At 41.5% G+C, this 25,980-nt stretch overlaps 1 protein-coding gene across 2 annotated transcripts in view; it reads left to right on the top strand.

Moving 5' to 3' along the window:
* PTPRM (protein tyrosine phosphatase receptor type M) overlaps positions 1 to 25,980 on the top strand; it is a 789,396-nt gene that overhangs the window by 548,307 nt on the left and 215,109 nt on the right. For both annotated transcript variants that reach the window (XM_042910577.1, XM_042910576.1), the window contains one exon: positions 12,775 to 12,907. In XM_042910577.1, the coding sequence (XP_042766511.1) occupies positions 12,775 to 12,907 (133 nt within the window). The remainder of the gene's footprint in view (positions 1 to 12,774; positions 12,908 to 25,980) is intronic.

Genomic DNA, 25,980 nt, shown 5'->3' with positions numbered 1-25,980 from the left:
GTTGGAAAAATACACAGTAGTTCATAAGGGACTGAGAAGCAATGCGAGTTTTCTTCCACATGTTGTTTTGCTTTAGGAGAGTAAATAACTATCCCTGAGAAACAATCTTTGTAAGTAAGCCTGGCACTTGTCTTGGAGTTAATAAATGGCACCTGTTCAGCACATCTATCAGTATCTCTGATGAGTTTTCCCATTTACTCCTAGTAAATATTCAAGCAGTACATCACTTCAGCAATGTAATTGATGTTCAGTCTAATTTACTTATTGGTGTTGCTAATGATGCAATTATTAATTGTGGTTTATTATTAATTATAACAGCTTCCTCAGTTGGTGCTCTTGGTCAGAACATATACTGGCATATCAGTTATTACTTGGGATTTCGCCTGTCTTTGCAGGGTTTAATTTTACCTTTCTACCCAAGATTATATATGACTTCACAGTAAACGTGATAAACAAAATTACCTTTGATATTGCCAATCTAGTGGATTCTCCTTTTATGTCTTTGAATAATTTCTTTAGATACTGGTGTATATTTATGTACAAATACGTGCATGCACACATGTATAGAGACCTCGTCAAAGTGGGTTACATGTGTCTTTTAGAGAGTTTAGGGGATTAATAAAGAGAATTTTCAGATTTCTACCTTGTTTCTTCCTTGTTTTTTTTTAACAAGGAAGTTAAAAAATACTCCCAGAGCATGGTCATAGAAATGACATAACCATTTTATTAAATCAAATTATTCTTAACAGTTTAAATCATGTTAGCATGATCTTATTATAAGCTTCTCTTTTTTTTTCTTTCTAAAAAGGCCCAGACCATTGTCATTATTCTCCAGCAGAAATTTTGGCCAGTTGAAAGACTTCTGAAACAAATTCCATATATGATGGTGAAAAATGGTCTATAGCTACTTAATCATTACGAATATTGAGTTCATAACACTTTATTCTTGACAGATACTCATTTCCTGTCTCTCTGATATGTACCCAGTTAACTTTCTCATCATTGATGGATATATATTTCACTGCTTTGGCACTGAAAATATAACATTTTGTCACTAGTATTTATTTCCATGCTCTTTTTATTCTATTAATCGCATTTTATCATTGATGAAAGTTTGGCCAGTAAATTTACTGGCTTCTTCCGTGTACTGGCTGTCTCTTGGTGTGCTCAGTGGAACCAGCATTCAGACATGTTCCTTCTTTCTCTGGATATTGTCGGGATGCCCGTGTAAGGTCATCTGAAGATCGCTACAGATGCCTTTTATCTTCCTAATCGCCCTGTTACCTGCTGGAGATCAGTAGAGGAAAGACCACAAAATTAGGCCTGTTGTCATCTTTACATAATTATACTTCCATTTTTGTCTCTTGTTTCTTTCTTTTTATATCCATCCTGCTACCTAAGAACATAAATGGGAAAAGAATAGGTAGATTATGAAAAGAGCACAATTTCAGAATGCGATTAATCACGACAGATCTTCCATTCAGCACATGTATTCTCACATGTACTGTGGATACATAATAAGATATTGGGCCAGGTCAGATGAGGGCCAAAAAGCCAAAACAGCTTTGTCTCAAGGCCCTGATGTTAGCAGATGATAGAAGGAATTTGCCAAAATGACTGAACTGAGGGTAAAAATAAGTTCTATGCAAGAAGGATAAAGCAAGGTTCTATAGTGGTACCGCGGGATGGGGAGTACTTCCTACAAAGCAATCGAGAACAATATTTGGGCTGGGTGGCCTTTGAAAAATGGGCACAGTTGGAACCTATCTAAAGTGAATAGGGGGATGTTTCCATGGAGAAGGAGCAGCAGGAGCCCTGAGAAGGGGAAATGTTGGATGTATGGAGAAAACTGAACATGTCCATTGGGTTGGAACATAGATAAAGTGAAAAGAAGAAGGATATATAGTTAGGAAAGGGGGTTGGAGCTAGCTCATGGAAGGCCTTGATTGCCTTTTGAAAGAAGCATTAGGAAACTCTTGGGTTTCTTGTTGTGTTTTTAAATGAAAGAGTGACCTGATTAGAGCAGTTCTTTGGGAAGACCACTATAGCTGCAGTGTGTAAAAAGAGACTGGAAGGGATGTCTACCTGGGCGTCAAGTACAAAAGTCCAGAAGGGAAATAAGCCAGGTTCATGGTGACAGGAATGAAGAAGAGATCAAGAGAGTATAACTTTTTTTTTTCTTTTTTTTTACTTTTTATAGATTGGGTTGGGGAGTGAGAACTGACCTGTCTCATGTCAGGTAACTATTCTTCAACCCAAGGATAGAATGAATAAACGCTCCTTTGTAATACATTTCATTTGTATGTGCCGAGGCTCCAGATGCCCTTTTATGGACAACCAAAAGTCATTTAACTGGCTCTGACTTTTATTGAGGACATGCTACCTTCTAGGCACTAAGAATATAGAGAGGACAAGACGCAGATTTTCTCTGTAAAAACGAGAGCTCCCATGCTTGTTTAAACCTACGTGTTCAAAAATGTCCTGCATACAGACATAGGTCCCATGTGGTCACTACTCTCTTTATAAATACCGGCTGTAGGTTTTAAGACATTCATTCAATAAAGACTTACTAAGTGACCACTGTGTTAAAAGCATTGTGCTAATCGCTAGAAGTCAAAGGTGGGTAAGAAATACTCCTTTACTCTTGAAAAGCTCCAGTGGAAGACTGCATCAGGGCACCTGCTGGTCTCCTCCTTGGTTAGATAAATGATCTTAATTCCTTGTCTCTTTTTGAATGGTCCTTCTTTTCTACCCTGTTGATCACTTGTGCTTCTTTTCTTCAATTCCTTTTTAGTGTCTCTACCTTGAGCAGTGCATTGTGTTCTGGCAGGGTCATGTGCTTGTCACTTCTCTGGGGCATTTTCAAAATCACACGGACTGTATTACCACGCCTTTCTTTTCTGCATTTAGGCCCAGGACGCCCATGTCCTCATATATTTATCTTCCTCTTCTTGCAGGATTTTAATTTCCTTATTGCATTGTTCTGCACTTCGGTAGTATGTTTTCATTCTTTTCTGAGGTTCTCCTCTTTACAGCTGATCAAGATAATTTTCAACTTGAGTGTTATCATTCAGAGTGTTAGCAGGAGTCGCCCAAGTTTTCCGTGTTACTGGGAAAAGTTGCGATGCAGTGAAGCAGGCATAGTCTCACAGACTTGCCTGGACCCAGTGCCCTTCACTTCTCACTGTCTGAGGACAACCTACTTATCCTGATCGCTCCTGCTGCCTTAGTTTCTTCATGTTTAAAATGGTATTGATTACACTTCATGATATAATATTAAATAAAGTTATATAAGATACCTGGTATATCTTATATAAAGTAGGACTTCAAAAAGGTCAACCGTAGCACTTGGGCAATCAGTTGGCATACCTTAAATTCCTTTACAATTAACAATATCATTCAATCTCTACTTCCTATGGCTACTCCTAAGACTAGTGTTTGATTCCATGAGTTTGTCTTTTTTTTTTTTTTTAATGCTTATTTATTTTGAGAAAGAGAGAGAGCAAGCAGGGGAGGGACAGAGAGAGAGAGAGAGACAGAATCCCAAGCAGGCTCCATGCTGTCAGCACAAGGCCCAACATGGGGCCTGATCTCACGAATCATGAGATCATGATCTGAGCCAAAATCAAGAGTCAGACCCTTAACCGACTGAGCCACCCAGATGCCTCCATAAGTTTGCCTTTTAATTGTGTCAAAGGATCATTTAAAATAGTGCACTGGGGTGCCTGGTGGCTCAGGTGGTTAAGATTCTGACTTTGGCTCAGGTCATGATCTCATGGCTCAGGGTGAGTTCGAGCCCCACATCGGGCTCTGTGCTGACAGCTCAGCCTGGAGCCCGCTTCAGATTCTGTGTCTTCCTCTCTTTGCCCCTCCCTCACCTCAAGAATAAATAAACATTAAAAATTTTAAAAAAATAAAATAGTGCACTGAAAGTTGCTGACAAAGTGAAACATGAATATATTGGGAGGTGTTTTTAAAATCAAAACCCAATTAAATATTTTTCCCTTCTTGCCATTGTCTGTGAATACCTTCCTCACCAAATATTTAGGACCCATGAGGCTCTCAAGTGGAATTTTTCTTCATGTTGTATAGGGAATCACCTAGGGTGGTACATATAGATTCCTAGGTCCTACCCCAGACCTTTGATCCTGAGTCCCCGGAGAATCCAGCCATCTGCATGTTTCAGAAACACTTCCAAATGTTCTTAAACTCTCTATACATGGAGAACTTCTGTTCTAGAAAATATTGAACAGAATGGCACAATTAATAGAAGCCTCCTTTATTAAAGAACTTCATTGTTTAAGGAAAAGTTGTATGCTTACTAAATGAGTATATGGGGGGGGGCAGATTATGTGACCCGAATCTCTCCTAAGAGCCCAAGGATCCTCATTATGTTTCTGAGGGTCACCTTTGGTGCAGGTAGCTTACTGGCCATGTGCAAAGCCCCTCACGTTTCTGCGTGCAGTGCGCTAGACTCTGTACATTTTTTGCATCTCAGAAATAATGATTTCTTCTAGCAACCACGTAGGATTTATTAAGTATACTTATTTTTTGATAAAATAGTGAATGACCAATTTTAGGCAGCAGCAAAAGCTACAAAGGGTTTGGGTAAACAGCTAATACTTTGTGCAGGAAGCTATGAGGATTCTTTCTCCCACAGGAATGATTTTTAAGAGCTAAAAACATAAGCTAGATCATGACCCTAGACACATCGTCTGGAGGAAAATTTGAGGGACAGCACATTTTTATTTTAATGCCTTTAAAGTTTGGTTTCAACCAAAGCGGGCTCTTAACAGGTGCATCCTCAAAAACACCCACTCACGTTCCCTTTATGGATTATCCACTTTGTCTGAAAACTGAACACAGTCGATACCTTATAATTGACAAGTTGTGTCCTCATTTTATTACTTGACCATGGTTTGAGAAATGCAAATGGAAAAAATAAAGCTATTTCATCAGAATAGGAACAGCACTAATAATTCTCTTGAAACTTTTAGTGCCCAGATAGTAAGTGATAAGGCTTTGATAGATCATCTTACCCACAGGGTGTTGGCCACATCAATAAATGAAAGCAGTAACTGTCATGAAATTAGAACAAAAATAAAAAAGTAGATTAATTTTTTAGAGACAGTATATATCAAACAATCCCGTAGCTCAGTTTTATATGAGAAATTATATTTCTGAGTATTACTCGTAAGCCATGCATGTTCTGCATGCCCTACGGTGGAAATTAGGGACAAAGGAAGACTTATAAATTCAAAAGCATAATCAGGTTACAAATAATACATAAAGTGTGAAGGGAGATTATTCCAGAGTAGTGATTGACTCTATATTCCCAGGAAGAAAAACAACGATACGTAATTTAAATGAAAAATCTTGGAGATGCTTCGCGATTATGTATAACGTTAAGGTACAGCTGAGAAAAATGAAAAACAGACTGCAAGGAATTCTAATTCTCTGAGCAACAAGACGTGAATGAACTGCCTCGCAGTCATGTTTAAAGCCGGGATGTTGCTATTTTTAAGAAAAAGAAAAGAAATCTACCTCCACAAAAGGTGAAAACCAAACCCCTATGAAAAGTAATTAAAATAGCTTCCGAAGTCCGTGAAGTCCTAAAAGTGCCAGCACAGAGTGGCTGTGGCTTCCTCAGTTGACATTTTAGAGTATCTTTGGGGACCCGAGTGCTCTGAAGCACGCTTGGGGGGACAGTCATCTCCCATGTTTCCACAGCTGCCATTTTATTTTCTACTTTTGTTTTGCCTCCTGTCTCCTCTTGAAAGGCGGCCCCACCTCCTCGATTTCTCTTGCCAACGGTTCCTATAGTTGCTGCCCCCAACTTTTTTCTCCCCTTTCCCTCCAAATACCAAGAGTGGTAATTTGGTATTTGGTTTGCCACCGAAACCATTCACATGTGGTGGGAATGGAGCATTTGGTGGCTTAGATTCCATTTAAACATTGAACCCACACACACGTTTTCCCTGGCAGGAAGCCGACCGCATATTTTCCATAAATGGCACCAGCATCCACCCCGTGCTGGGCGTCTGAGACCTGAGTGCACCAGTGTGCGGCCAGCAGGGTGCCCTCTGTGAGTCCCTTGTGCCCTGTCAGTTCCACTCACCCCTTTACCTCAGACGTGTGAGGCAGTAGCCTTTCCAATGGTCCCTGAAAGCCCGACCTTTCCTTTCTTCCATGAGCCTGCGTAGAACTGCCCACTTCCTCTTCTCAAGGCACAGCTCTGTTATGTTCTGCGGCTTCTTGTTTCTTAAATTCAGTACAGGCTGTTCTAGACAGTAAGCAAAGCCAGTAAGCAAACCATAAAGCCTCAGTTTCTCAAGCCTGTCCTCCACTACTCCCCAACCTGCACCCGGGCTTCAGCCCAGCCAAGTGCGTATCTGATCACAGAGATTTCTTTGTGCCCTCCACCTCTCTGTCTTGGCTTACGAGGCCTCTTTCTTTGGAATCCAACCCGTCCTTTGAGCCCATTCATATTACAACCTCTGGCAAGGAGCCTTTCCAAGCCTTCCTATCCTCTCCCCACATTGGGTTCTGTAGCTCACTCATGGCCCTTCACAAGGCTTCTGGTATTGTGCGCTGAAGAATGAGGTACCAGCCTTCTTACTCACCTTGAATTCCCCTGCAGATCCTAGTTACAGCACTTTGAGCATAAAAGGTACTCAGGAAGGAGTTGTTAATTTGCAGATTGTGAAAACCAAGTTTAGCTTTATCACAGGAGGTGGATTGCTCCAGCAAGTGTCCATTCCAGGAATGTTTCCACCATGAATTTCTGACCACTTGTCCTGCCCCTCCCCACCTTTGGGATATAATTCCGAGTAGTGTCATCGTCTGCATTTTTCTCTTCCTCTTCCTCTTCTTCATTCTAGTTATGAGGAGTGAGGAGGGAGCCCTAGAGCTCTGTGCTCCTGGATAAACCCACAGCCTCTACCCCAAGCCTTACATCTCCCCATCACCCTCTGCCTTGAGACCCTCAGGATTCATCTCATGATGCCTGTTTCTCAGCAAGCCCAGGTATCTAGCTCTCCCTTCTTCCCCTAGACCTTCACCCCCATACCACTCAGCGCATCCCTGCCTCTTTCCTCTCTCTGTTTTCAGAACCCTTCAGTGTGCTCTGGGACTCAAGGTTAGTCACCGGCCCGTCCCATATATCTGCAGCCTCACCCATTCTCCTTACCACTGCTACCGGCAACTATTTCAAAACGTATGTTCTCTCCCTACTTTACCTACACCTCCTCCCTCATCCGCAGCCACACCTGACCATCTTGCTTCTGCTGCTGGGAAAACAAAGCAATCAGAAGAGGCCATTCAAATGTCCTGCCCCTGGACCACCCACATCCGCTCACCCCCAGACCTCTGTGCCCGTGCTTGCCATTCTTCCTGTTTGTCTGGGTGAAGCGTCTGCCCGGTGGCTGAAGCCAGTCCCTCCCTTGGGCACTGGGGCCCATCCCTTCCTGCCCCTTCAAGCTCCGGTGGTCCTCCTTTCTCCCCTGCCTCTTCAAAATTTCCCTGTTGGGTCATAAGCATTCAAAAATGCTGTACATTTTCCCGTCTTAAAAAACAAACAGGGGTGCCTGGGTGGCTCAGTCGGTTAAGCATCTGACTTCGGCTCAGGTCATGATCTCACAGTTTGTGGGTTCGAGCCCCACTTTGGTCTCTGTGCTGATAGCTCAGAGCCTGGAGCCTGCTTCAGATTCTATGTCTTCCTCTCTTTCTGCCCCTCTCCTGCTCATTCTCTCTCTCCCTCTCTCTCAAAAATAAACATTAAAAATTAAAAAAAAAAAAACTACATTCTTCTCTGGCTTGTCCACACTGGTGCTCCCTCTGTGTGAATTCTCACTGACCTCTTCCTTGCTGGTTTCCATCCCTCGTCAATTGGCTGCTCCTTGTCGTCTCCATTACTGGTTCCTCCTTGTGACCTGTCCCCCCAATTCCCGTCCTAAGTGCCCTCATTCAGCCTTACGGCTTTACATACCATCTTGCAACATTTATGCCCTTACCTACCTGGATCTCTCTCTCCCCTTTGTTGCCAGCTGACTATGTGATGTCCCTTTTGGATGGCTGATGCCTCAAAACTAGCCCCAAACCAAATCCCTCATTTCCCCACCTACCTCTCCAAACTGCTCCTCTCAGTCTCCTACATTTCAGTCAAGGGCAACTCCATCTTACTCGGGTCAGAAACCTGGATGTCTTACCAGCACAGTCTACTTCGCGTTCATGGGCAAACACTGAAGGCTCCACTGTCAACATACACCTCAGGGTTGACCGTGTCTTACCACCTCCACTGCTACAGTCTTATTCCAAACCATCCTAATCTCTTGCATGGATCATTGCAATAGCCTCGTAACTGATCTTCCTGTGCCCACCGTTGACCCCTGTGCTCTATTCTAAACCCCTCTCCCAGCATGATCCTGTTAAAACAAGCCAGGTCACATCACCCCAGCACTCAACAATCCTCCCATAGCTCCTATCTCATGCGGAGAAAAAGCCAAGTCCCCTCGGGGATCTGTGGAGGTGCCCCCAACTCTGCCAGTGTGTCCACTGCAGACCCACCTCGGTATTTCACAGTCTCATCTTGTACCTTTTAACTTTTTTTTCCTGCCTAGAATGCTCCTCCTCCCTGCTTGTCAGTAGAGCTCACTCCCTTCCCCCTTTCAAGTCTCTGCTCAAATGTTGTTTTCTCAGTCATTCTTTCTCCGATTTCCTGTCTCGGAGCCGAGTAGCACCTGCCCGACCCTCACAGTCCCCACCCCGAAGAGCATGGTTCTCTGGAGACTGGCCCTGATTAACATCCTGCAGACAGTATTTGTTTCCATCCGGGTCTGCCCTTCCCCACAAGAGTATAACTTCCATGAGGACAGAGGCTTTTATTATACCCATTTGTTCACTGTTACATCCCTAAAACAGCGCATGGCACTGTTGAGGTACTCAATAAATACTTAGTGAATAAATGAAGGATATTGCTGATTTTCTCCCACATTGAAGGACAGCCTAGCACTAGTCCCCATGATGCAGACATTGCGGGGAGCTAAGCTGGCCCTGGGCTATTCCTATTCTTCACTCTTGCCATGAGGAAGGCTTCCTGTTTTCTCAAGGTGAGGCAGTCCCAGTGCTGTGGGCCACGCGATCAGTAACTCCAGGCAGCAGTGGTGGCTTTCATGGCCTTCTGCGCTGGCATCCTTGGGTCCTCTGGAAAAATTTCTGCAGCCAGTTCGGTAGTCCAAATTGGGCCCAAACCTCAAACCAGTGGCTGAGTACATTGTGTTCTCAGCCGGGCATGCTGCTGTTATTTAACATCGGACACTGGGCCAAGACTCACTGTTTTCGGCTAAGTTGAAAACCAACCAAATACTGCATGGGATAAAATAATCCCCTTTCTTACAAGATTTCTCCCATTAGGTGTTTTATCTGAAACCTTAAATAATGCACGTCTACTGGAATACCACCCTTTATCATTTTCTTGGCCATTAAGAAAACCCAGAGCCGTCACTAGGAGTCAGTAGAGTGGGCATCTGTGAAGATTATGCTCTACGATTTTAGCAGCCTGTCACCTTCAATCTCTGAAATATTTAGCTTATTCATCACTTTAATGAATACGTTCAAGCCTAGATAATGCCCCTGTTAAATGCATACATTAGAATTTATTCCCTTCAAAAGGATCTAAACATGCAGTAAACTAACTCTGAAGGGAACACACAGTGGAAAAGACAAATGCTTTTCCACGAAGGATTAGAATTGATACTGAAAAAAAAAAAAAGAATGAAAGTTCATACCATTAGAATCTTGGCAAGAAAATAACAAGACAGAGGGGAAAATATTATGAAAACAACTCCTTTGCCAAGCAGTTTGTAAATTATACTGTTAAATTCATAGATTTGGGGGGGGGGGGTGGGAAGAAGCTATCCGTTGCAACCACATTCTGTCACAAATTATTCTCTGTCCCAGGCTGACAGCTCACAACCACATGTTTCCAAAAAAACAAAAGTGGAGAAAAGAGCATCCTGTGGAAAGGGATCGTAAGGATCTCCATTTCAGGAAAGACCGAAAGGGCAGGGCAGGCAGCCAAAGGCAGGAATGGCAGACACGCAGTGTGAACTTGAGATTCACGATGCACACCTCTGTGAGATTACCTCAGCCTGGTGATTTATGTCATCCCAACTTGTATGCACGTTGCTGCTTCCCGGATCAGCCCCCAACCCAGACATTCCAATCATCCCCTTCACTCTGGCACTGTCACAATGATCTGGTGGCCGCGCCCTGTTGCGGGCAAAGGGAGGGTCGCTCCCAGACAGCTCGGGGCAGCCCTCCTCTCCTTTTCTGAGTTGCTGTCCCATTTTGCGTGATTGCCGCCATAATCTCATTGCAACTGTGTCCTGCGGAGATGGAACATTTCATTTTCTTGACCTGCAATGTGAAATGAGTTAAAAGTAGGTGCTAAAGAATGATAATACGGAGCTTATGCTAGCTGCATAGCAATGGGCTTGTCTGCTTTCCAAAGGAAATGAAAGGCAGCGAGGGAGACTCTTTTCCTGTCCTAAAGATGTGTAGAGTATTCACCAGTTCTCATGGAGCAGGCCAAAGTGTTGGCTAAAGTCAAACACAACCAGTTGTTTAATTAACAGAAACAAACATGACCGTTGACAAGACAAACTCTTCCCTTACTGAGTGTTTACAATGTATGGGTTGTATCCGTGTTGTTTTTTATACTTCAGTATTTTAGGCTAAATAAAGTTTTTCTAAATCTCTTTCCCAAGTGCTGTATTTACTGGCATAATTTAGTTACAAAGAAACTCAGCCAGTCAGTTATTTAGAAAATATATTTGGAGCGTTTGAAATCTATTAACTACTGAGATAAATAGAATGGCTCCCAATATGCCAATATGCCAACATTTGGTAGAATAAACCAATTTCATTTTATTGTTTTAAAGTTAAGTTTTTTTAATTGAACAAAAAAGCCAAAATTCAAAAGCATGGCACCCTTTTTCCCTCTTGTGAATTTTACATGTTATTTATTTTTACACGGATTTTTAAAAATTTTCATCTTTTTATAACGTACATATTTTATCTTTAAATCTTTCCTAGCAGTTTATTTAATATTACAATATCCTGCAAACCCACTGCTTGGCCGTATGTTCCAGTGACATATTGGAGGGGTATACTTAAGATGTAATTACACTAAAAAATAGTAAGCATTATTAGTTTTAAGGTTTATCTGGATAACTAGTTTGAGGGATATCCATTCAAACAAGAGAGCAGGACATCCCCCTGAAGTTGTCAGAAATAAAAATGACCTGAAACAGGCTATGCAGAAGGGTTTGTATCTGATAAGGAGTGATTTTTACATCACGCCTGCTCTCATTACAATTGTCACTTTGATCGCAAAGCATGCGTGGATGGAAACTTATCTTCTGCCTTGTGTCTGTCCCCAGTCTTGACTAGCTTCATCTGTCTGATGGCCACAGCTGGGTTCAAGATGCAGAATCTCTTATAAAATCTTAATATGAATACCTTTTGAAAGAAACGTAGTTTATATGTTTCCAATGGAAACAGATGGAAAGCTCTAGCTAGACACTCCCTGTTTCCCTGTGTCGACTCATCTTAGAATAAGCCCAGCCTGCAATGCACCAGACACAGGGAGGGCTAAGTTTTTCCAAGAATCAGGTGAAGCATGAACGGGAAACCCAGTGAAAGGGTAGAGAGGGGCGATATCAATATTCAGTTTCAATTACATGTTGGTTTTTTTTTTTTAACCAAGGAACACAAGAAGAAAATTCTAAGGTGAGAGACTTGGCCATAAAATTCCTGCTTTCAGAATGATCTGTCCTGACCACGTGGTGAGGACAGTGGCTTGATGGCTAAGATGCTCAGCACTGTCACATTCTGATTAAGAGAGTAGAAGCCCTTAAAAAAAAATGGATTCTGCGTAGTGAGTTGAACATTACATTCCTAGTATTTTCTCGTCCTGAACTCGTTTAGCAGAGGAAATGGATATTTCATCAGACGTGGATTTGACATTCCATCGCATTATGCCATAAACAGGACAAACGTTTGGGAAATGGGAAAGCAGGCGAGCTAAGACAGTAGTCACTGGAAGGCTCTGGTTATCTCATTTAAACAGATATTAAATGTGAGTGCCAGTAGTGTGATCATCAGCTGCTTCCCACTTTGTGAATAAATTGCTTAGAAGGAGTCTTTTGCCTACCAGATGTGACCTAGATTTAGAATTCCAAAGGCAGGGGAAAAATCTCTATTGTGTTAAAAAAACAATTGCTGGTAAAATGCATGGTAAATGAGCTTATCTCACTTTTCCAGGTGTTTGGGCTAATATGTTATAGAATTACTGCTTCACTTATGAAAAATAATTGAGGAAAATGTTCCAGCAAATCAAATTTGGATAAAGGCTTAGGATAGCTATTGTGTTGTTAGCAAGTTTTAAAACGGCAGAAAGGGCAGGGAGCCAATAGAGATAATAAAAATATAAAAAACTGTTTGAGAAGAGTCTCTTCTAAAAGGGTCAGAGCTGGGGGTGCTATCCAACTTCTGTTATGGTTTAGTAAAATATTGAAGAACAATATGAACAATTACCCTCCTTTCAGTGCATATGAAAGCTGTTGAAAAAAAAATCAAAAGCTTGTCTGTCTGCTGGCTCTGATAAGTCGTATTACTCTGTTAAATGCAGCGATTTTTTTTTTGTTTTTAAAACATAACATCTTTATTCTCTTACCCACCGTCTGTCCTTTTTCATTTCCTTTTCATCTTTAGGAGCTGCCACCCCGAAGCCAGTTCCAGAACCCGAGAAGGAAACAGACCACACGGTCAAAATTGCCGGAGTCATTGCCGGCATCTTGCTGTTCGTCATCATATTCCTTGGAGTTGTGTTGGTAATGAAGAAAAGGTGAGCTCCCAGCTGTTGCCAGAGATGTGGTTCTACCCCGTCGTCTGCCAGTTGGCTTTGCGTGTGTGATTGGTTTTCATGGCTGAGACACATCTGTGACTCTGTTGGTATTTTTCATCATGTAGCATTGAAGGTTACGAGGCAAAATTTAGAGCAATGGCTGTGGAGTTGTATGAATATGCAAAGTATATCATGCCAAGGTAACCTAAGCCTGTGTCTTCCCACACGTTGGTACGTAAAGCTCTACAAAATCTTTAAAAACATCTATTCGTCAGGGAATTTTTATTACCGATTACTGACGTACTAATGTAGTGGATGGTCTCAAGGACATGAGAAAGAAGAGATTTCCTTCTCATTATAATGAAGATAATGGTGAATTTATCAAGCCCATGTTTCATGTAGGCACCATGGTAGGGGCTTAATCGGCACAACACCCCATGACAAAGGGACTCTTAGAAAACAGCCTGATAGGAGCCCAGGCCATGGTGTGACTGAAAATAAGAGCTAAAACTTATTAAATGTTGTCACATGGCTCTGTCTAGCTGGGGGGTCGTGTGGGGGAGGAGAAAATGTGGCTATAGCCGTTGTGGCTATAATAAGCAATCCTCACCTCCCACACTTAAAAAGTATATTGTGTCTATGTATATAGAAGTGAGTAAAAACTTAATGATAGAATGTTCAGCTGATGCAAAAATTATCAACATAAAAATATGTGGTAAGCAGTAGCATAAATTTTCCCCTCCAGAGATACTACTAGGTCTTAATCCTTTTCTCTGTAGTTTAAAAACAATTATAGGGGCGCCTGGGTGGCTCAGTCGGTTAAGCGTCCGACTTCGGCTCAGGTCACGATCTCGCGGTCCGTGAGTTCGAGCCCCGCGTCGGGCTCTGTGCTGACTGCTCAGAGCCTGGAGCCTGTTTCAGACTGTGTCTCCCTCTCTCTCTGACCCTCCCCCGTTCATGCTCTGTCTCTCTCTGTCTCAAAATAAAAATAAAAACGTTAAAAAAAATTAAAAACAATTATAGACTGGAAGTAAGTCATGGATAGTAGGAGGTGAGAATGGAGAGGTCAGCAAAGCAAGGTCTTGAAAATCTTGTCTGTCATCTAAGGAGGCTGGTCTTGGTCCCGAGATCCACTGGTGGCCTTTAAGCAGGTGGTAACATGATGTAATTTTTGTCTTAGAAAGATCACTCTGATGTTAGGGTTGAGCACCATGAGGAAGGAAAAGAGCTCAAGTCAGGAAGACCACTTGGATGAGGAGGGGGCAGCTTTAGAATTATTAGGTGGTGCGTTGTAGTAGCCATTTGAAGGCAGAAGCCCAGAGAAAAGGAGCAATTATAGAAAGAGCCTCGTTACTGACTTAGACAACTTAGGGAAGATGTTCCCAACTCAGAAAATGCGGACTATGGGAAGTAGACATAGGCAGGGCACGAAGTTTGGAGAGGTAGGCACGTCACTTTTTCAGTTCACTGTTCCTATTAAGGTTAGTGGAAATGTCCGCGGGACAGTTGGTTGTGCTGGTGTGGACTCGGAATAACAATTTCCATAGTCAGGTCAGCACCCTATGCCGGGCTGAAGCCCTGGATTTGGATGAGATCACTCAGTGTCATTGTAGAGTGAGAAGGAAGTTACAGATGAAGGGTAAACCTTGGGTAACTCAATATCTAAGGGGTGAGTTCTTTATCTATCTATCTATCTATCTATTTTTTAACAATTTTTTATTACATTTATTTATTTTTGAGAGCAGAGTGAGGCAGAACATGAGTGGGGGAGGGGCAGAGAGAGAAGGAGACACAAACTCTGAAGCAGGCTCCAGGCTCTGAGCAAGTGTTCAGCACAGAACCCGATGCGGGACTAGAACCCACGAACCGTGAGATCGTGGCCTGAGCCGAAGTCGGACACTTAACCGACTGAGCCACCCAGGCGCCCCTCTATCTATCTATCTGTACACACACACACATATGCATCTTTTCCTGCTCTGTCCTTTGTCTTATGTTTAGTGTTCTGCATAGGCCTCAGGACAAACCATCACTCTGTCTCAGCTGCACATGTTACTAATGAGTCCCCATAGTTTGCCACTTCTTTCCCACTTGCTTTACATCCTCAATTTCTTTCTCTCTTTTTCCACCCGTCATTTAATTTCTCCTCTTATTTTTCTTCCCATTTTTTTGTCTTGTGATGAGAACTTTTAAGAGCTACTCTCTTAGGAACTTTAAAATATGCAACCTGGGATTATTAACTATGGTCGCCATGTTGGACATTATGTCCCATGACTTATTAGTTTTATAATGGAAGTCTCCTCATTTTTAATTCTTTCTTTTTTCTTTTCATTTCACTTCCCTGTAACTTCCTTCTCTTTATCCTTCTTCTTCTCTAGCTATTTATCTCTTTATTTCTTTCTCCTGTCCATTTTCTCTTTTTTTATTTCTTCTTCTCTTACTTCTCCATCACCTCTTATGCATTTTTCTCCCAGATGTTTTGCATTGCCCCCCCACCTCAGTGTTCATTCAGAAGACTTATCTTTGCTACCAGTGGTTAATCCTGTTTTTTTTTTTTAAATATTATTCATTGTAAAATCAAAGGAATACTAAGCCTTTCCATACCTGGAGATTCAAACTAAACATTCTGAAGGGATTTATTTTTAGTTGAGGGAATATGTTGCATTTCTGTGTCATCTGGCAAGCTCTCTATGAGGAATAGCCTGAAACTACTAATCCAGTTGCCCTTGTGACCTTAGCTAAATGTCATTTCATCCTCCAAGGGTCTATTTCTGCTGGATTAATTCATTATTCTACCTAGGTCTCTCAGGTAGTCATGGAGGTTATGTTATAAATTATGCATTTGAAGAGATTGCCTCCGGTAACATATGGTCTTGATACAACATTAGACTAAATACCAATAACTCATATCAAATTTACATGTTTATTTACTAGGTAATGATCTTAAAAGGATTGTTTTCATATCATGTGCCACTTTTGTATTTTTTTTTCTGAAATACAGAATATGCTCTCTGTGGGGCAAATTTACCAATATAGCATTCCTATAAATATAAAACTTACAAGATTTAGACCTGAATAGTCATGTCATATTTAATAGGAATTCTGACAAATTCTAAGTGTTCAGGGTTTTTCTCCAAAATTTTAGTCTAAATTTTAAGTTGTATTTTTAAATAGTTAAAACATGATATTTTATCTATCTATCTAGGGAGAGAGAGCACACATGTGAGCAGGGGAGGGACAGAGAGAGAATCCCAAGCAGGCTTTACTCTATCAGCATGAGCCCAATGTGTGGCTTGATCTCATAAACTGCAACAAGATCATGGCTTGAGCCGAAATCAAACGTCAGACATTTAACCAACTGAGCCACCCAGGCGCCCCTAAAACTATGTGTTAACGATGGATAAGTTGCAGATGTATCATTGATAGGGAATAAGCCACACTCTTTGGTTAGAAGAACACTGAATTGTTTTTTTTTTTGTTTGTTTTTTTATTGAGGTCTGCCATATGACATTGTATTAGTTTCAGGTGTATAACATCATGATTCCACATTTGTATATACTGTGAACTGATCAGCACAATGAATTTAGTGAATGCCCCTCTCACATTGTTACAAAATTTCTTTTCTTGTGGTAAGGACTTTCAAGGTCTCCTCTCAGCAACTTTGAAATATATGCTACAGTATTATTAACTAGGGCTGGACATTACTTCCCCCGACTTACTTATTCTATAGCTGGAAATGTGTACCTTTTGACCCCCTTCACCCACTCTGCTCACCTCCCACCACACCCAGAAGAACACCGAATTTAGATTTGCAATCCCTAGGTCTTTATTTTAAGTTTGTGATTCTGAGCTTCTCTGGGCCTTGGAGTCCTCATTTGTGATTGAGAGCATAACATGGGATGATGTCTGTAGTTCCTCCCACTTCCAGTCAATTGGTCAGGTGTTCCATATGTAGTGGCCTATGGTGACACTGTACGTTTGCTATTCTGGAAATACAGTGGGTGGCTTATTGCCATATTTCATTATTTAAACATAGTCCATAGTTCTTCCAAAGACTGTCTTTGTTCAGTTGGCTCAAGTCTAGAAGTGTTACTTGGTGAAGAGCTTATCTCTGAGCCCGGTGTCCTGCTGTCACACAGCAGGCATTCAATTAAAAGGAAGGAGCAGGGAGGGGAATGAAAACGGGGAAGGAGAGAGAGGGAAGGAGAAGAACTGCCTCAGGTGCAGTTAAAGCCTGATGCTAATCGGAGTCGGAGTCCTTCCTGCATGGGCGAGTTAGTCCACGTTGCTTCTGCCCTCAGCGCTCGGCCACAGCCCATGCAAATATGTGCCATTGGTCATAAAGACAGACTGGGCCCAGGAGAAAGGGTACTGAAACAAACTCATCAATATTTCTGGAAATACAATTGGAAGTCTGTCCTGCTGAGGAAAAGTCAGTAGTTAGCGTCTGTGTTTATCAGCACGCCAGGCCAGATGGGCCTGAGCCCCTGGGAGGTGGGGGACAGCAAATTTAATTAGGAGGCATTGCCAATTATTAGCTTAGCTCAGATCATATTGCTTTCTGAAGGGTAGGCCTTTTATAAAAAGTGGTTGCTGGGGCGCCGGGGTGGCTCAGTTGGTTAAGCCTCCAACTCTTGGTTTCAGCCCAGGTCATGATCTCACGGTTTCTGAGTTCGAACCCCGCCTCCAGCTCTGCGCTAACAGCACAGAGCCTGCTCGCAATTCTCTCTCTCTCTCTTTCTCTCTCTCTCCCTCTCTCTCTCTCTCTCTCAAAATAAATAAACAAACTTTAAAAAAAGTAGTTGCTGAAGGTAGGCCCCTAATACATAAAATCCATTCGATTCATGCTAACTCATGGAATTCTTTCACATGGAGGCAATAATGACTGAAAACTGAGATAACCATCAGTTTTATTTGGCTATAATGTTTTACAAACTTACCACAAATGAATGACTAATTGTTAACTTGTTTATGAATATTAATTTATTGGAACCTTACCTGGACTAATGTACTATGAAACCACCTTTGCCTTGAAAACCGTTAGCAAAACCTTTACGTTTATTTTTTATTTTATCCTATAAGCAAAGCAATTTCTTATTTTCTCTTTCGCAAAAATATGTGTGCTCTTCGGAGGGTGCAGTGTTTTGATGCAGCAAATGTTGATAAAGGGTAGAAGATGGATATGAAATTAAAGTTTCATACAGAGTCATATGACAATGCAGAGGTGACCCTTGAGCAACACTGGGGTTTGGGGCACTGACCGCCCCTCCCCTCTCCCCCTCCCACCCCCTGCTGTCAAAAACTCATATAACTTTGGGCTCCCTCAAAATTTAACTACTGCTAGCCTACTGTCAGTTGACAACATAGTCAATCAACACATATTTTTTATGTCATATGTTCTATATACTGTATTCTTACAATAAAGTAAGCTCGAGAAAAGAATGTTATTTGGTAAATCATGAGGAAGAGAGTATACATTTACACGACAGTACTGAAAAAAACAATCCGTGTGGACCCACACAACTCAACCCTGTGTTGTTCAAAGGTCAATTGTATTTTCAAAATTAATATGAAATAAGTTGAGTAGGAGATACTTAGTATTTATCATTTTTCATCCATGTATAATTAAATATACTTCTATAAATGAAAATACCTGCATTTTCAACATTTTTCATAGGGAATAATTTATCTCAATAACATGTTTGACAGAATTTAGCATACAAACACCATCAATTTTTACCCTGCTTAATTATATTTACTATTGTTTCTAAAGTTGATACAGATCTTTTAGAAATTTGAGAACATTTATATTAATTACGGTAATATTCCTGTCTCAGCTATTGAGGTAAGTAGAAATTACAGAAGTTGTGGCTCTATGAAAATAATTAAGGAAATATGCACTCTCAGTCAAAGCAGCAAATGTTAGCTATTCAACTACAGCAACACCTGTTTTAGGTAAATGTAACTGTTTTAATCCTGAAGCACTCTACCTCTATCTCTTTCCAGAACATATTTTAACAAGTGTACATTTTGCAAATGCAGCACATGTCATTAAATATTTAGAGCCCATTCTATTATATTTAAACAATACTGATACTGAGAAAGAAATCTCAATAAAAAATAGGAAGTATTTCTGAAGACATCATGAAACAAAAAAGATAAGAGAGAAAATTTGATGAAAGCTCTGTTTTCAAAGGGATGCCTGCAGCATGAGGCTGGAGGCAAGTTGACATTATCTATAGCTCTTCTGCTATACTTGTTTACATATGAGATAGGAATTCTTTCCCTCTAAAGCTCAGTATGAGTCGTATGTGGAAAATGTCTTAAGTCTGGATGCTCTATTGTTTCAAAATCACACTTTCTGAAACTACATTGAGAAAGTTTCTTTGCGATTATGATTTAGAATATGTGTACTTGATATGCAGCTGTATAAATAACCAGATGCTGGGACTTTCTGCTCCAGCACCGGCTTTGGCACGCATGAGACAGGATATCTGGGTACACAAAGAAGGATGCGTATGTCATCCTAATCTGTCAATCAGCTAATGTCCTTCAGTTTTCTAGATGATAACTGGATGGGCTTGTGGTACAGAGGTAAGTTAAACAAACTGACCTTTCTCAAGGCCTCCTCTAACCTGGACTTCATGTGATTAGTCTCATAGCTCCTATATTAGACACTATTTCTGGACTCAACTGAATGGTTTGACTATGTTCTATTACCTTCCATTAAGGGTTCTTTGGGAGCTCTTTATACGGAAGATTTTATTTTAAACAGGAGGGTGGGGAATATAGGCACTAATTTTTTATTTTATTTTTATTTTATAGGAGAAAAGTGTCAGAATGGTAAGGGGCAGCCACTGGGCTTTCGAACCTTAACAGATCTGGTTTGAATCCCAGCTCCTACTTGGTTAACAGTGTAAATGCGGATGAGTTACTTAACCATCTCTGAACTTTTGCAATGGGAAATGTGGTGATGAGGCTACTGTGTACTTCACAGGGGAGCATGAAGATTAAATAACATAACTCATATGCATAGCTGGTGCTGGATAAATGATAGCATAGGGGCCCAGAAGTTTGGGAGATTGTTCAAGGTGACGCAGGTAGTACAGGGCAGAGCCTGGCATAAATCAAATGTCTCTGGTTGTTAACCACTCTGCTCCACTGCTTACGGCCACAGCATTAAACTCAGAGATGCCTCCTGCTCTGTTCAAACTCAGGTACTGTCCGGATCCATTCGTTGGAAACGCAGTGTAGTCATCAGCTTACCACCGTTAACCATCACTCTAAGTCTGCAAAGATTTGAAATCTGCCAGCATGCTTTGGAAAACAGCTAACTAAAAGCTTTTTCCACTTCCTCCTTTATAGAAGTGTTTTTTAAATCCTTTCAAGTGTGTGTATTTTGTGTCCTTTTTGGAACAGTAGGTTTCCTTCGGGTAACTCACAATAGTTGAGGGTGCCGTATCCTCGTCTGGTTTAGTGACTGAGAGAACTTTGTTAAGTTTTATAGTAAGCCGTGAAGGAAGGGAGTGTTTCACTCCAGGCCTTCCTCATCAGAGACCAACTCTAGAGTCTGGGAGCAGAGTGGAGTTACCAGCCATCCCTAGGCACAGCCACCTACCTATATCACACCTTGACCCTGTGGCTTCCAAGCTGTGTGACCGTGGGCAAGCCGCTTGGCTTTGTGTCCCTCGGTCTCCCCAGGTATACCAAGGGCAAAATAAGAGTACTTACTTCGTAGGAGTGTTAGGAGAAGAAAATGAGTTTTTACTGTCAAAGTGCTGGCCCCAATAAATATTACCTACGTTGACAATATACATAATCTGCTACCTCAGTATATGAGTCGTAGCTGACCCTAGGTTCAATGTGCATTGCACGCATGCCTCAAAGTTTTTGTTTCCATACTCAAGAGACGAGGCAGGACAGAAGGCTGTCTCTCCTGTAGAGGGAGTCCACCTCTCCTTTGCCCATGGAGAACATGGGTCTTTAACTGTGAGGATAGCAAGGAACACAGCTACTACAAGGAAGGCAGCTCACGGTTCCTGTAGTTGGAGGCCAGGCCTTGGGGCAGGTGCTACAGCTGCGACCATGAGGGAAAACCACTCTTGGGCCAGACTCACCCAGCAGTGTGCTTTCTGCACAGGCCACTGCTCACTCAAGGGGAGGGATGAACTATGGCTTACAGGGAAGGAAGGAAGCCAGAGTCCTGGGGCATCGATACTACTGCTCTTGGGGAGTTCCCTCTAAGCCCCAAATTCTCCAGAGCGGTCATGGTCTTGGCAGTCAGCACAAATACTTTGTGTATCCAGACCTATGAGACCCAGATCCAATAAGGGGCCGAGCAGTCCCCCTCTGGGGTCAGAACAAAAGGGCAGCATTTCTCTCTTTGGTGTGCTCAGCAGTGTCACACATCTATTTGGAGTCCCTGCACCTGCCTTAGATCCTGCTCAGCCAACTACCTCAACTCCCACAGGTCAGGATCAACCTCTGGAACTATCTGGAGTGTGGACCCTCGTGCCTTGTTCCTCGGCACCAGCTCCCCACCTGCACACATTGAGCGGGGTTCTTACCAGCCATCTCAGGGTGCAGTTGTCCTGCTGATTTGTATTGTTAGTGCCTGTAACTTTCTAACACAGCTCATTTTTATCCTATACTCATTAGCGTAGCTTCTTAAAACTTGTTCTTTTGGTCTGTCTTACCTCTAAAGCTTATATCTAACAGTACCTAAGAGGGTGTTAAGAGGGAGGTGATATTTACCACCAAAATTGACCATTCTCCACAGGTGATCTCCCCAGATGATGTGCGTTGTATGCATTGATATTTCCAGCTCAGTCCCACCCAGGCTCTCCCTGTTTCGTAAGGAGTGTATGTCTCCATTTATGTGGACATGACTTCACTTTCCAGTTTGTAGAGTGGGAAATGCCCAGGGTGTGAAAGCTGAGGATGACTTTAAATCTGTCCTCTTGGTTAGTGAATCCAAGAATTCAAACTTGATATGATCATTTCTTCAGGGCGCCTGGGTAGCTCAGTCGGTTGAGCGTCCGACTCTTGATTTCAGTTCAGGTCATGATCCCAGGATCGTGGGATCAAGCCCCGCATTGGTCTCCCCACTGAGTGTGGAGCCTGCTTAAGATTCTAGATTCTCTCTCTCTCCCTCCCTCTGCCCCTCTTCCTCTCTCTCTTTCTCTTTCTCTCTCTCACAAATAAATAAATAAATAAATAAATAAATAAATAAGATCAATTCTTTCTGTTTTTGTTTTATATTGATGACTGAAACAGTAATGAAAAAGAGTATAGGAGTAATATGTATATATATGTAAATATATACATATATATATATATGTTTAAAATTGGCCGATGTCTAACCTGCTTCTTTAGGCAACATTTGTGATCCCTCTTCTTCTAACATAGATCTAAATTTCTTTTTAACAAGGAAAGGAGTTATATCTGAAATCTTTGACTTATGTTCATTTATAGAAAATTACATATAGTTAAATTTTAAAGAGGATAGAGAGGGACCACTATGCTAATGAGGAGAAGAATGCTTTCTCCCTCCCTCCCTCCCTCTCTCTATCCTTCTCTCTCTCTCTCTCTCTCTCTCTCTCTCTTAGCAGATCTCAGCATTCCAGATGCAATACTCTTAAACAGTGTATTGAAGTGAATAGGAAAGGCATGGTTTTGCCCAATGCCCTTGCCTTTAAGGTGCCCAGGGCTTCACTAGATCCATTGGAAGTAGTTGTTGTTGTTGTTGTTTTTTCATATATGCTGTTTCCCCATCGACACTGCTGTGGTAGAACTGAAGTGAAGCTATTTTTATGGCTTTTACTGCAACAAGCAAAACTTGACTTATTTATTAAATTCAACATACTTCTATTTGTTTGTGAAAACAACACAAAGCATAAAATTGGCAAAAATGTAGCCCTGGTTATCGTGTCTAAGAATGGCCCATTTTATCACTCAGGCGTAAGAGCAGGCATGAACACAACTCCCGAACGTTAATTATGTTCCCCAGGCGACTTGAAGCAGCACCTGCCTGAACACCAGAATTCCAATTTGGACGCTGGGATTTGGTGCTCTCCTTACTCACCCCCTCATTACAGCACTCACATACACTCTCCTTGCATGCAGGCTCTTGAGTTACCTGGGTCTCCTCTCTCTTTTCTATTAGATTATAGCATATTAAAGGCTGTGATGTGATTTTTTTTTCTAACCATTTCTGGCACTCTGCTCTCATGCCCTTCAGGGTGTTTTGCAGGTAGTAGGCATGTAGGTTATTTAGCAATTACAGACAAAAACTCTTCTTTAATGCAAGCCCTTCACTGCAACACTGGACTTTGAATTGCTTTGGCTTCTTATTTATTTGAGAGATGTATGTTTTATAATAGCATAAGATATTTTGCGGGGCACCTGAGTAGCTCAGGTGGTTAAGACCAGGCTCAGGTCATGGTCTCCCAGTTCATGGGATCAAGCCCTGCATCCTTGGGCTTCAGTGCTAACAGCTGAGAGCCTGCCTGGGATCCTCTCTCTTTGCCCCTCCCTGTCTGTCTGTCTGTCTGTGTGTCTGTCTCTCTTTCTCTCTCAAAATAAATAAATAAAACATTCTTTTAAAAAGATATTTTTTAAGTTTTCTGGTGGACAGATTCCCTATTTTGAATAGCGTGATTTTTTAAAGTTTGTGTAACAATTACAGTAAAACCTTGGATTATGAGTCCCTTGTTCTGCGAGTGTTCTGCAAGGTGAGCAAATATTTCTAATAAATTTTAACTTGATAAATGAGTGATGTCTTGCAATACGAGTAGTACATGATGCGAAATGTCACATGATCACAACTGAGCCAATAGTTCTTGAAATTCGCTTTGATATAGGAACGCTTTGGATTACAAACGTGTTTCTAGAACGAATTACACTCGCAAACCAAGGTTTTACTGTATTTACATTGTTAATTTAATATATTGAAACAATTTCAATGAATAGGAATAGATTTAAATTGAGATACAGCTCAATTAAAAGAAAAATGGGTTCATAACTATGATTTACTTGAATTATTATTTATGTTTAAACCACCTCTGAAATATTTCTTATAAACTATCCTTTGGATAGTTTTCACAACCAACATCAATTTAGATAAAAATCATCATATTCAAAAAATGAATAAACAGCCTCAGGGTGAGTTTTTTTTTACATGTGAGCATAGGCCCTAAATCAATTAAAACATCCAGTTTGTCAGGTCTTCCTTTCAGTGGGTTTACGATGGAAATGTTCAGACTCCTGTCTTCAGTAGCTACGCCTGGGCTTTCTGAAATTCATTCGGGTTTTCTCATTTCCAGCCCTTTGGCCACTAATAGCTCTTTCCACCAAATAGCTCTTTCCTTTGAGTGTGTGCTGATTGGAGTGTATGATAAACATTGGTTCACTGTCCTCATGTCAGAAAGAAAACATTAACAGAAACAAAATCAGGAAAAAGCCATTTACTGAACAGCTTAGTGTAAGGATATAGTTACTGGGAACTATCAAAATGGCCTGTATTTTTTTTTTTCCTGATTTGCCTAAAAGCCTGGGTCATGGATCCAGAGTCTGAGCTCAGTCATTGAAGAAATCAGCCACTCCTAAGAGAATAGGTCAGTTATCAGTGCCTAATTCTTGGGTACAGCTTTAACCTTTACTTAAAAGGAAGAGAGAACAATCTCAGAAATATTTAAGATGTGTTTTTAAATGTTTATTTATTTTTGAGAGAGATAGAGAGAGGATCCAAAGTCGGCTCTGCGCTGACAGCAGTGAGCCCAGTGTGGGGCTTGAACTCTCAAACCGTGAGATCATGACCTGAGCTGAAGTTAAACCCTTAATCGACTGAGCCACCCAGGCGACCCATAAATATATTAAGATTTTGAAAATGAAGTGCTGACATAGTATTAACTGAAATTCTTTGCTCAGTGACTATCATGTGGGAGTAGTATTACTCCCTTAGGGGACACTTGGAAATTCATGAGGGTGTCTTTGTTGAGAATTGCTTAATTGAACTTGCGTCTGTTGGTTGTATCGCTTTGCAGATAGAATACTTGAGATTTTTCTTTTATGATTTGTCAAGCTAGAGTTGACTCAGAATTCTGGTCTTAAAAGTGGCAGTAGGTACAGTTTAAGGATCAAATCAGATCTGCCTGTGGGGCCTGTAAAGGTGACCCAGGTGAGGGGCGCCTGGATGGCTCACTGGATTGAGTGTATGACTTCGGCTCAGGTCATGATCTCAGGGTTCATGAGATTAAGCCCCGCGTCTGGCTCCATGCTGATAGTGCGGAGTCTGCATGGGATTCTCTCCCTCTCCTCTTGCTCTGCCCCTCCCCAACTCGTGCTTTCTCTTTCTCTCAAAATAGGTAAATAAACTTAAAAAAAAAAAAAAAAAAAAAAGACCCAGGTGAGTAAAGGTGAGGCCCCGGTGGAGAGCGTATCTCAAGAAGGCCTCTGCCATTCAGTTTCGGTCAGGTACACTATGCTGTCACAGATCTTCCTGTCCCCTCCACTCAGGGAAGCAAGAAATCTCAATTGGTTTTATTAAATCTTCTAATGTTTTTTATTAGTGGCCGTCAGTCAATTTTTAAATTTAAATTTTGGCCAAATAAAATGGGTCTCTAGTCACCAATCTGTGATTCCTAATTCTATTTTAAGATAAACCAAGCAAGGCACATTTACAGGACCACATTTTACAATTTTCTCTCACCTATGTTTCTGGCTATAGGTTTTGTCTTATACCAGACAAGGACAATAGACTCCTCACCCATGCCTCTTCTCTGCCCAGCTTCTCATTAATACCTGTGATGCCCTCATATAGCAAAACTGGCCTGCAAAGCATTTTGTAAATTGGTGGTTCATACTCAGAAACACACAACAACTTGAGCTTCACTTAGCTTGTGGGTGATGATGCCAGGTGGCTTGGATTAAGTGTGCCTCCAGTTTATAACTGGGGCATGTCCCCACTTTCTTCACTTAGAGATACTGTTGACTCCTGTCTCTCTTTCTAGTCCAGGTTTGAGATCTTTGGACTGTAGATGAACTTCCAGTAGTAATCTCTATTCTAGCGTTTTCAC

This window comes from Panthera leo, chromosome D3, assembly GCF_018350215.1.
Source record: "Panthera leo isolate Ple1 chromosome D3, P.leo_Ple1_pat1.1, whole genome shotgun sequence".
In the NCBI taxonomy this organism is placed as follows: domain Eukaryota; kingdom Metazoa; phylum Chordata; class Mammalia; order Carnivora; family Felidae; genus Panthera; species Panthera leo.
The sequence above is the reverse complement of the archived record's forward strand: the minus strand, read 5'-3'. Positions and strand labels throughout refer to the sequence as shown.